Source organism: Callithrix jacchus, chromosome 15, assembly GCF_049354715.1.
Source record: "Callithrix jacchus isolate 240 chromosome 15, calJac240_pri, whole genome shotgun sequence".
NCBI classification, from domain to species: domain Eukaryota; kingdom Metazoa; phylum Chordata; class Mammalia; order Primates; family Cebidae; genus Callithrix; species Callithrix jacchus.
This window is the reverse complement of record NC_133516.1, coordinates 33,324,777-33,337,941: the sequence shown is the minus strand read 5'-3', so window position 1 is coordinate 33,337,941 and position 13,165 is coordinate 33,324,777. Positions and strand designations below refer to the sequence as shown.

At 37.4% G+C, this 13,165-nt stretch overlaps 1 protein-coding gene across 34 annotated transcripts in view; it reads right to left on the bottom strand.

Annotated features, from left to right (window-relative positions):
• DOCK3 (dedicator of cytokinesis 3) overlaps positions 1 to 13,165 on the bottom strand; it is a 718,052-nt gene that overhangs the window by 623,361 nt on the left and 81,526 nt on the right. For 2 of the 34 annotated variants that reach the window (XM_078351017.1, XM_078351018.1), the window contains exon 1: positions 2,877 to 2,967. The exons of the other annotated variants lie outside the window; for them this stretch is intronic. In XM_078351017.1, the coding sequence (XP_078207143.1) occupies positions 2,877 to 2,967 (91 nt within the window). Of the gene's footprint in view, positions 1 to 2,876; positions 2,968 to 13,165 lie in introns of those variants that run through there. 34 annotated transcript variants of the gene reach the window in all.

Sequence of the window (13,165 nt, the reverse complement as noted above, 5' to 3'; positions counted from 1 at the left end):
GTGTTGAACAGGAGTGGTTAAAGTGGGCATATTCATCTTGGTCCATATTGTAAAGGAAAAGCTTTTAACTTTTCCCCATATGATGTTAGCCATGGGTTTGTCATATACTGACTTAATTGTACTGAAGTATGTTCCTTCTATTAATACATCTAACATGTTCAGGGTTTTTACCATGAAGGGATATTGAATATTATTGAAAGCTACTACTAAAGACCATAGGAGAAACAATTTATAACATTAGTCTGGCAAAAGCACAGGCCAAAAAATGTTTAATGGAAAGAATTACATTAAACTAAAAAGGTTCTGAACAACAAAGAAAACAACAAAAATCTAAAGAATGGGAGAAAATATTTGCAAACTATGCATCAGACAAGGGATGTTAATATACAGAATATAAGGAACTCAATAGCAAAAAAAAACAAATACTCCAATTAAAAACATACTAAATATTTCCCAAAAGAAGATGTACCAATGATGAACAGGTATATGAAGAAAAGCTCGACATCATTAATCATCAGAAAAATGTAAATTAAAACCACAATGAGTTATCAACTCAATTCCAGTTCAGATGGCAACTATCAAAAAGACAAAAAAAAATGCAGATGAGAATGTAAAGAGAAAGGAAATTCTCATACATTGCTGGTGGAAACGTAAATCAGTACAGCCATTCAGGACAATGGTATGGGGGTTTTTCCAAAACTTAAAAAATATAACTGATGTGGATCCAAGATGGCCGATCGATAACATCCCGGGATTGCAGCTCTCAGGGAAGGCGCGGAGAACTAGACGAGGCCACACTTTCAGACAAATTCTGGTCGCTCACGGAGCAGGAGATCCCCCAGTGGAGGAAACACACGGGTGGCCAGCGTGACTCTCATGGCCGGTGCAGCGGTTCCTCCGGCACCTTGGCGCGGCAGCTCTCGGAGCAAAGTAAACAGGTTCGGAGGACCGGCCCGGGTCCCCAGCAGGACACCAGAGCCTGGCAGCGCCTGTGACGGCACCTCAGCACGGGAGCGCTCGGCGCAGAGTAAACAGGACCGGTTTCCCTTCTGACCGAGGTTTGGAGCCCCAGGAAGGCAGAGTCGCCTACTACCGACACAAGAAGGAAGCCCGACAGGAGAATCCTGGGCAGAAAAGCACCATCAGTTTTAAGACCGCTGCTCTGGCCCTGGGAACTAACAACCTGGATGTCCACTCAAGAGACCTAATCTGAAAGTTGGTAATTTAAAAGAGACAGGAGGATAAATTTACAATGATGGGAAGAAACCAGTGTAAAAAAGCTGAGAATACTCAAAATCAGAAAGCCTCTCCCTCTAAAGATGATCACAGTTCCACATCAACAATGGAACAAGGCTTGATGGAGAACGAGCGCATCCGAATGACAGAATCACTCTTCAAGGAATGGATAATAAGAAACTTCAGTGAGTTAAAAGACCATGTTGTAGCCCAACGTAAAGAAACTAGGAACTTTGAAAAAAGGTTTGATGAAATCCTATTGAGAATAGACAACTTAGAGCAGAGTATGGGTGAATTAATGGAACTAAAGAATACAATACAGGAACTCCGAGAAGTATGCATAGGTTTAAACACTCAAATTGTTCAAGCAGAAGAAGGGATATCAGAGGTCAAAGTCCAACTTAATGAAATAAAACGTGAAGAAAAGATTAGAGAAAAAAGGATAAAAAGGAATGAGCAAAGTCTCCAAGAAATGTGGGACTATGTGAAAACACCAAATTTACGTTTGATAGGTGTACCTGAATGCGACAGAGAGAATGAATCCAAGCTGGAAAATACCCTTCAGGATATTATTCAGGAAAATTTTCCTAAACTAGCAAAGCAGGTCAAAATTCAACCCCAGGTAATACAGAGAACACCACAAAGATATTCCTCAAGAAGAGCAACCCCAAGGCACATAATCGTTAGATTCACGAGGGTTGAAACGAAGGAGAAAATACTAAGGGCAGCCAGAGAGAAAGGTCAGATTACCCACAAAGGCAAGCCTATCAGACTTACAGCAGATCTCTCAGCAGAAACTCTACAAGCCAGAAGAGAGTGGGGGCCAATATTCAACATCCTTACTTAACAATGATGTATTGTATATTTCAAAATAGCTAGAAGAGAGGATTTTGAATATTCTCACCAGGAAGAAATGACAAGTGCTTGAGGTGATGGAAAACCTAACTGCCCTGATTTGATTATTGCACAATGTGTACATGTATCAAAACATCACACTATACCCCATAAATATGCATATTAGGTGTCAATTAAAAATAAAACTTTAAAAATAAATTCAATTTTTTAAATTAATATAAAAAGAGGAAGAAAGAAAAATAAATTATACCTGCTAGAAAAGCAGGAAGCCTAAAAGAGAGGAGAGCTTTCTCCCTGTAATCATGGATCCATTTTCAGGCCTATACTTTATTTTCAGGCATATCATTAAGACTAAACCTATTAGTTAATAGATTGTTTGGCTCTGTTCCCCACTGTGTCTGTCAGGTACTTGATAAATTCTAAAAAAAGGCAGGGCGCAGTAGTTCATGTCTGTAATCCCAGCACTTTGAGAAGCTGAGATGGGCAGATCACTTGAGGTCAGGAGTTCAAAACCAGTCTGGCCAACATGGTGAAACCGTGTCTCTACTAAACATTCAAAAAAATTAGCTGAGTATGGTGGTATGTGCCCTTGATCCCAGCTACTCAGGAGGCTGAGGCAAAAGAATCGCTTGAACCCAAGAGGCAGAGTTTGCAGTGAGCCAAAATTGCACCACTACACTCCAGCCTAGGCAACAAAGCAAGACTGTCTCAAAAAAAAAAAAAACATCTAAGAAAGCAGCAGCTTCAAAACAAATATGCCTTTGGTCAGGCGCAGTGACTCACACCCATAATCCTAGAACTTTGGGAGGCTGAAGCAGGCAGATCACTTGAGGTCAGGCATTCGAAATCAGTCTGGCCATTATGGTGAAATCCCATCTCCACTAAAAACAAATCAAAACAAATATGCCCTTTAACATTACTCCTTTAGACTTGTACCATTGTTAACCATATAAAATTAATAATTTATCCATGTTACCATGAAGACTTTTGAAAAACAACATATTAGGAAGAAGATATACTTTTTCAACATTTAAAAAAAAATTTTTTTAAGAGATAGGGTCTCATCATGTTCCCCAGGCTGGTCACAAACCCTTGGCTCAAGTGATCCTCCTGCCTCTCCCAAGGGGCTGGACTACAGGCATGTGTCATCATGCTGAGCTGCTAATTCTTAAATTGTGTAGATATTTATTAACTTCAAATTTTTTCATTCATACTATGTTAAGTAGAAAGGGTTATGAACAGTACTTACAGCATGATTCCATAATACTCATCCCTCAGTGTTCACAGAAGATGGATTCCAGGATCTCCTACAGATACCAAAATCTATGGATGTTCAAGTCCGTGATATAGAATGATGTAGTATTCGTATATAACCTATACACATCCTCTTGTATACTTTAAACCATCTCTAGATTAGTTATAAATCGATTGACCTTTAACCAGGTTGACTGAGAAAAACAGAGAGAAGACTTAAATTACTAATATCAGGAATGAAAGTGGAAACATTACTACCAACATTAAAAAAATTAAAAATATTTTAAAAATACTTTGAACAGTTGTGTGCCAAAATTTTAGATAAACTAGATTAAATATACAAATTTCTAAAATGAAACATAGGATCAAAACTAAGTCAAGAAGAAATAGAGGCCAGGTGCGGTGGCTAATGCCTATAATCCCAGCACTTTGGGAGGCCATGCAGGTGGATCACCTGAGGTCAGAAGTTTGAGAGCAGCCCAGCCAACATGGCAAAACCCTGTCTCTACTAAAAACACAAAAATTAGCCAGGCGTGGTGATGCACACCTGCAATCCCAGCTACTCAGGAGGCTGAGGCGGTAGAAACTGCTTGAACCCAGGAGGCAGAGCTTGCAGTGAGCGGAGATCACAACACTGCACTCCAACCTGGGCAACAGAACGAGACTCCATCTCAAAAATTATAAATGAAAAAGAAAAAATAAATAGAATAATCTGAATTTATCTCCAATATGAAGAGATTAAAGCAATAATCACAATGCTGCTCATAGGTCCAAGACCAGACAGATGGTCCCTGACTTAACAATGGTTAGAAATATAATTTTCAACTTTACAATGATTTACTGAGATATAACCCAGTTATAAGTTGAAAAGCATCTAAACTTACAACTTTTTGACTTTACAATGGGTTTATCAGGGTATTATTAAATGGATTTTCAACTTATGATATTTTCCATTTATGATGAATTTATTAAGATATTAAGATACAACCCCATTGTAATTCAAGGAGCATCTCTCCTAGTGAACTTTACCAAATGCTTAAAAAACAACACTAATCCTTCAAAAAAACTTTCAATAAATAAAAAAAGGAAGGAACAACTAACTCCCAAGGCAATGTTACTTACTCTCATGTCAAAACCAAACAAACATATTACAAAGGAAAAAATTCTTAACATATAAAGATTACACATGATGAAGTGGGATTTATTCTGGATGCAGAAATAACATTTGACAAAATCTAACACCCTTTCATGATTAAAAAAAACTCAGAATATTAGGAATACAAGATAACTTCCACAACCCATACATACCATCACACTTACTAAAGAAAAACTGAATGCTTTATAAGATCAGAATCAGGAAGTGGGGTACAAAACTACTTCCATTTAAAGATGACAAGATCTTGTGTATATTTTTGTTTAAGTAAGGAATTCACATGAAACTATTAGAGATAGAAAATGAGTTTAGCAAGGCTGCAGAATACACAATCTGCACAGATGCTCCTCAACTAACAATGTGGTTACATTCTGATAAATCCATTGTAAGTTAAAAATATCTTTAGTTGAAAATGCATTTAAAATATCTAACCTACCAAACATCATAATTTAGCCTAGCCTATTTTAAACATGCTCAGAACACTTCAATTAGCCTACAGCTGCACAAACTCATCTAACACAAAGCCTATTTTAAATGATGTTCAATGTCTCATATAATTTACTGAGTATTGTACTGAAAGTGAAAAAAGAGAATGGTTGTATGAGTACTTAAGGTAAGATTTCTACTGAATTTTGATCACCTTCACACCACAGTAAAGTCTAAAAACCATAAAACAAACCATCATAAGTCAAGAACCATCTGCATATAAAAATCAGTTGTGATCTTAGAAACAAACCCTCACATAAATGATCACTTGATTTTGGACAAGTGTGCCAGAACCATTCAACAAAGAACTGACAGTCTTTTCAACCAGAGGTGGTGGAAAACTGGATACCACATGCAAAAGAACAAAGTTGGATGGACCCTTATCTCACATCATATACAAAAATAAACTAAAAATGGCTCAAAGACTTAAAAGTAAAAGCTAAAACTGTAAAATTCTTAGAAGAAAACCTAAGGGAAAAGCTTCATCATACTGGGTTTGGATATGATTTCTTCATGACCAAAAGTGCAGGGAGAAAAAAAAGAGTTTGCCTTCATCAAAATTAAAAACTTTTATGCAACAAAGGATACATCAACAACAATCCATAGAATGGGAAAAAATATTTTTAAATCATATATCTGATAAGGAATTAACTGAGAGGATAAAGAACTCCTACATATCAGCAATAAACAAACTGATTTTTTTTTTTTTTTTTGAGACAATATCTCACTCAGTTACCCAAGCTGGAGTGCAGCGGCAAGATGATAGCTTATTGTAGCCTTGAACTCCTGGGCTCAAGCAATACTCTCACCTCAGCCTCCAAAGCCTCCCTATAGTTGGAACTACAGCATGTGCCACCATGCCCAGCTAATTTTTTCCATTTTTTTATACAGACGGGGTCTCACTTGTCACCCAGGCTGGTCTTGAACTCCTGGGCTCCAGCAATCCTGCCTTGGTTTTCCAAACTGCTGGGATTTGGTGTGGGTCAATACACCCAACCCAAACTGATTCTTAAAAATGGGAAAAAGACTTGAGTAGGCATTTTTGCAAAGAAGATATACAGATGCTCAACAGGCACATATAAAGATGTTCAACATCACTAATCATTAGGGAAATCCAAATCAAAGCACAAATGAGATGCCACTTCACACCCATCTGGATGGCTATTACCAAAAAATAAAAAAGAACAAATGTTAACCACGATGTGGAAAAATCAGAACCTTTTTGCATTGCTAGTGGGGATGTAAAATGGTGTGGCTGCTGTGGAAAACAGTGTATCAATTCCTGAAAATATTACACAGAATAATTAAATATAGTTATTTTAATTTAAAAAGAATTTAAACTAAGTATTTAATTTAGTGAATTAAATATCTAATTTGATTTAACAAATTTAATTTTAATTTGATATTAAACAGAATTATATGATCCAGGCATTCACTTCTAAGTATATATCCAAAAACAGGGACAAGGACAGATATTTGTATACCCATGTTCATAGCACGATTATACACAATAGCCAAAAAGTGAAAGTAATCCAAGTGTCCACCGACAGATTAACAGATAAAATATGGTATGTCCCTACAATGGAATATTATTCAGCCTTACAAAGTAACAAAGTGTTGACATGCTACAACATGGATAAACCTTGAAGGTACTACACTAAGTAAAATAAGTTAGTCACAAAAGAAAAATTTTGTATGATTCCAGTATAAACGATCCTCAACTTATGATGGTTCAATTTAACGATTTTACAACCAGCTTTTTGGATGTACCCTCATCATAAGAGGAGGAGTATCTGTAATATAATGTTCCTAGAGTACTCAAATTCATAAAGAAAAAAGGAGAATTTTGGTTGCCAGGAGCTGGGAAAGCATGGAATGAAGAGTCAGTGTTTAATGAGTATAGAGCTCAAGTTGAGGAAGATGAAAAGTTCTAGATATATATGGTGGAGATGGTTATTACACAACAGTGTATATGTACTTGATGCTGCAGAACTATACACTTTCAGACGAAATCAGGCATGTTCAGGATGATATGGCTGTAGACAGAACTATACACTTTCAAATGGCTAAAATTGCAAATTTAATTATATATCTTCTTTTTACTGTGGTAATATATAACCACAATAAAAAAATGTGGTTATATTTTGGATATTCTGGATCTATCTCCAGAGATCCAGAATATCCAAAAACAATCTTGAAAATGAGGACAAAATATAAATAATCCACACTTTCCAATTTTAACACTTATACAATAAAGCTACAACTGTGAAGATACTGTGGTAATGGCATAAGGATAGACAAATGTCAATGGAAAAGAACTAAGACTCTAGGTAAGGAAGATAATCTTCAAATTTATGTCCAATTAATTTTCAATAAAGGTGTCAAGACAATTCAATGGGGTAAAGAATCATCTTTTCAATAGATATCCATAGGTAAAGTATGAACTTGGATTCTTCACACCATACACAAATAATCATCTCAAAAAGTTTAAACCTAAATACAAGAGCTAAACTACAGAATTTTTAAAAGTAAATATTTATAGCCTTGAATTTGTCAATGGTTTCTTAAATGTGAAACCAAGAACATAAGCAATAAAATAGAAAATTAAACTTCATCAAAATTCAAAACTTTTGTGCTTATAGAGACCCGCAAGAAAGTAAAAAGGAAACCTACAAAATGGAGAAAATACTTCTCTATTACATATCTTATAAGGGACTTGATTCTAGACTATATAAAGAACTTTTGCAACAAAACAATAAAAAGACAATCTGGGCTGGGCATGGTGGTTCATGCCTGTAAACCCAGCACTTTGGGAGGCTGAGGCAGGTGGATCACTTGAGGCTAGGAGTTCAAGACCAGCCTCACCAACATGGTGAAATCCCACCTCTACCAAAAATTAGCCAGGCATAGTGGTACATACCTGTAATCCCAGCTACTTGGGAAGCTGAGGCAGGAGAATCACTTGAACCCAGGAGACAGAGGCCACAGTGAGCTGAGATCATGTCACTGCACTCCAGCCTGGGTAAGAGAGCAAGACTCAGTCTCAAAAAAAAAAAAAAAAAAAAAAAGACAATCTGGGAACAATGGCTCACGCCTGTAATCCCAACACTTTAGGAACCCAAGACAGATGGATTGCTTAAGCCCAAGAGTTCAAGATCAGCCAGGGAAATATGGCAAAACCCTGTCTCTACGAAAAATTAGCCAGGTGTGGTAGCGTGTACCTGTAGTCCCAGCTACTCAGAAGGCTGAGACGGGAGGATTCCTTGAGCCTGGGAGGGTGAGGCTGTAGTGAGCCATGATCCAGCCTGGGCAACAGACTGAGATCCTGTCTCAAAAAAAAAGAAAAGAAAAAAAAACACAATTTTTAAATAGGCAAAGGATCTGAATAGATATTTCTCCCAAAGAAGATATACAAATGGCCAATAGGAACCTGAAAAAATGCTCCACATCATTAGTCATTAGTGAAATGCTAATCAAAACCACAAGATATCAGTCTGCATCTGCTAGAATCAAAAAGACTGACAACAAAAGTGTAAGTGAGGATACATTGTTGGTGAAAAGGCAAAATGGTGCAGCTCCTGTGAAAAATAGCTTGTTCATTCCTCAAAAGCATATAATTACTATATGATCTAGCATTTCCACTTCTAAGTACATGCTAAAGAGAACTAAAAACATATGCTCTTATAAAAACCTGCATACACATGTTCAATGTGTGTTTTGCAAAAAAAAAAAAAATGTATGTTTTGATAAACAAAATGTGATGTATCAGTCAGGTATGGTGGCTCACGCTTGTAATCCCAGCACTTTGGGAGGCCGAGGCATGTGGATCACCTGAGATCGGGAGTTCAAGACCAGCCTAACATGGAGAAACCCCATCTCTACTAAAAACATAAAATTAGCCAGGCATAGTGGGACATGCCTGTAATCCCAGCTACTTGGGAGCCTGAGGCAGGAGAATCAGTTGAACCCAGGAGGCGAAGGTTGCAGTGAGCTGAGATCACGCCATTGCACTCCAGCCTGGGCAACAAGAGCAAAACTCCATCTCAAAAAAAAAAATGTGATGTATCTGTTAGAGTAGGCAGACAGACATAAGCAGGGCAGAAGAACCCCTCCCATTCTCTCCTCTGGAATGTCAGGCAACCACAGAAGACACCTGGAAGATGGTGATCAGCAGTTTCCCAATGAGATCACAGGAATTGGACAAGCAGTCTCAAGCATGCACATTATGAGGCAAAATGGCAGAGTTTAACTAGTATATGACCTTCCTCTGGAAACACTCTACTGGTAAGGGGGAGATGCCCCCAAATTAGCATGTGTACAACTTCCATAAACACACTGTGCATGCGGCCCCTCCCAAGTGCTGGCAGGCCACTGTACATGCAGACAGCCACCCCAGTGGAAAAAATCAAGGGAAGAGAAAAAGAAACTCCAGAATGATACCAGTAAATAACACCTCAAGTCCAAGGCTAAACAGGGCATCTGGATCTCTCAACTAACCCACCTGGCCCTCTTCCAAGTATACTGTTGCTTCCTTTACTCCTGCTCTAAAACTTTTTAATAAACTCTCACTACTGTTCTAAAATTTGCCTTGGTCTCTCCCTCGGCCTTAAACCTACTTCTGCCCCTCAGCGGAATTCTTCTCTATACAGAAGAAAACTATTAGTCTAGAAAACTAATAAAATGCTGATACATGCTACAACACAGATGCACCTTGAAATCCTATGCTAAGTAAAAGAAGCCATACACAAAAGGTTATATATTATATGATTCCATTTATATGAAATGTCCAGTACAGGCAAATACATGGACACAGAAAATGGATTCACTAATCTATTTTCTAGAGAAGGGAATAAGAATTGATTGCTACTGGGCACAGAGTTTCTTTCCTGGGTGATGAAAATGTTCTGAAATTAGATGATGATGGTTGTACAACCTTCTGAATATACTAAAAACCAATGTACTGTATATTTTATCAAAAGGCAAAGTAACTCAAGAGGTTCTCTTTTACATCAACAGATATTACTGATACTGTTCACTTATATTCAAGGAGTCACTTGCAAGTCCAAAGTGACTAAACACGTTGAGACACTAATTCATTATAACCTGAAGTGGTATCTGCTGAGGTGTTACAACTAACACAGGTGAAACTATACATGGAACAGAAAAAGGTTGAGTTGGATGAATTTACAAAGCTTATAAAAATGCAAGATGTTTAAAACCTATGGTGTTATTCATCAAGAAGTACTCTAAAAAATTATTTGACTCTACAACCATTAGTCAATAATGAACTTCAATCACTCTCGTGGACTTAAAAATCTTCACTTCCGTGAACCTCTGTGAAAAATACAAACTAAATATACTGACTTGCTCAAGTACACAGTAAGATGGCTTAGCAGTGGTCATGTTTTTGCAATTTTTTGAACTTAGAAGGTTAAACTCAAATTTTTCTGAATGAGAACTGCCCTCAACCACTATTATCAAATAATAAATGGTTTTGGAAACTAGCTTTTGCTGCAATTTTGATATTTTTTAATGAATGCAACTTAAAAAACACACTTATTTGTGAAACTCATAACTGCTATAAAGTCACTTCGACAACAACCTGAATCACAAGTAATACCAAGCTGCTTTACTCACTTCCCATGCTGTCAAAAGTAAAAAGAAGCAGGGAGTGGTGGCTCACACCTCTAATCCTAGCACTATGGAAGGCTGAGGCAGGTGGATTACCTGAGGTCAGGAGTTCAAGACCAGCGTGGCAAACATGGTAAAACCCTATCTCTACTAAAAATACAAAATTGGCCAGGCATGGTGGCGCACACCTGTAATCCCAGCTACTTGGGAGGCTGAGGCAGAAGAATCATTTGAACCCAGGAGGCAGAGGTTGCAGTAAGCTAAGATCACACCATTGCACCCAAGCCTGGGCGACAAGAGCAAAACTCCATTAAAAAAAAAAAAGTTGTTAAAACAAAAAGCAGTCTCTCCATTCTCATTCAGATTTGCAGCAAATATGTTTTTGTGTTCAAAGTACAACTCCTGCAACTTTTTTTTTCAATTAAAAAGTTTTCTTATTTATTTCAACTTTTTAGATGCAAGGAGTACATGTGCAGATTTGTTAAATGAGAATATTGCATGATGCTGGGTTTTGAGTACAAATCCCATCAACTGATTGTTAGCATAGTAGCTGGTAAGTAGTTTTTTTACCCATCCCACTCCCTCCACCTTCTAGTAGTCCACAGTGTCTATTGTTCCTCTATTTATGTCCCTGTATGTTCAATGCTTAGTTCCTACTTATAAGTGAAAACATACACTATTTGGTTTTCTGTTCCTCCTGCAGCATTTCTTTCTTTCTTTTTTTTCTTTTGAGACAGAGTCTCACTCTGTTGCCCAGGCTGGAGTGCAATGGCAGGATCTCGGTTTACTGTAACCTCCACCTCCCAGGTTCAAGCAATTCTCCTGCCTCAGCATCCCACGTAGCTGGAACTACACGTACATGCCACCAAAGACTGGCTAATTTTTGTATTTTTAGTAGAGACAGGGTTTCACCATGTTGGCCAGGATGGTCTCAAACTCCTGACCTCAGGTGATCCATCCTCCTTGACCTCCCAAAGTGCCGGCCTGCAGCATTTTTTAAACTTCATGCAACTGCCAAGGAAAATGCTGCAACTTCAAAGGAAATATATGTATTTCACAATCCATTTAACAGTACAACTGATGAGCTGCCACCTAACCATCATTGGAAGTACTTTAATCTGCAAGGTAATAATATGTTAAGTGGCAAATAACAAGAAAAGACTTGAATAGATTCCCGTAAATGCCTTCTAAGTGACAAATATTCTCAAATTAAAATATTTGCCTATGGGCGAGACATGGTGGCTCACGCCTATAATCCCAGCAATTTGGAAGGCTAAGACAGAAGGACCATCTGAACCCAGAATTTTGAGACCAGCTTAGGCAGCATAGTGAGACCCTGTCTCTAAAAATTAAACTAAAATTTTTTTTTAAATTATCCAGGTGTGGTGGCACATGCATAGTCCCAGCAACTTGGGAGGCCAAACTGGAAGAATCACTTGAACCCAGAAACTTCAGACTGCAGTGAGCCATGATCACGGCCCTACACTCCAGCCTGGGCAACAAAGCAAGACCATGTCTCAAAAAAAAAAAAAAAATTCACCTTTGGAGTGACGCCAGCATTTGGCAATATCTATTTACATGAAAAGGTATTTCTACAGATAAAATACATAAAATCTCATTAAAGATCAGCACTGACAGATGAAAATTTATAAATTATTTTTATCACAGGGAACAGTGAACACGAAGTAACTAAAATGTTATTCAAAAAAGATTCTATTCTTCTCATTAGTAGACATGTATTATAAAACATCATATTCAACTATTATATTTTGAATTTCATCAATAAAAATGTGTAGGTTTTTTCTCCTCTACTGTTATCTAAGTACCTATGTAATATCCTCAAATTTTCCTCATGACCCATGAAGTATAAAGTACTTACTATTTAGTCTTTTAGAGAAAATATTTGCAAACTCCCAGTCTAAAGCAAAAATAGTACCAATGTCATAATTTATAGTATTTTGAAAAGTAAAATTTGTAACAAAAGTAGCACAAAGTATGGGAGAGAGGAATTTATAGTGTTGTAGATTATCACACTAAATGAAAGTAATTTTTCTTTTTTCTTTTCTTTTTTTTTGAGACAGAGTCTCGCTCCATTGCCAGGCTGGACTGAAGTGGTGCGATCTTCTCTCCTGCCACCAGGTGAGAAGGTCCAAGCTTGCTTCTCCTTTGCCTTCTACCATGACTCTAAGTTTCCTGAGGTCTCCCCAGCTACGTGGAATTATGCGTCTTTAAAACTCCTCTCCTTTATAAATTACCTAGTCTCAGGTAATATCTTTATAGCAGTATGAGAATGGAATAATACATGGGGTTTACTTCAAACTATCAAAACATAAGCTATATACATGCTATAATACATGTAATTAGCTGGTGCTATTTCGTGGTACCATAATAAGATCAATATGGAAAGATTACTATGAATTTCAGTTAACACTCACAAAAGCTGTAATACCTACGCATTCACTGCATTACAACTGCTTATAAAAAGTCTGTTCTTCAATGTGAATACGTGGATACAGGGAGGGGAACATCACACACAGGAGCCTGTCGGGG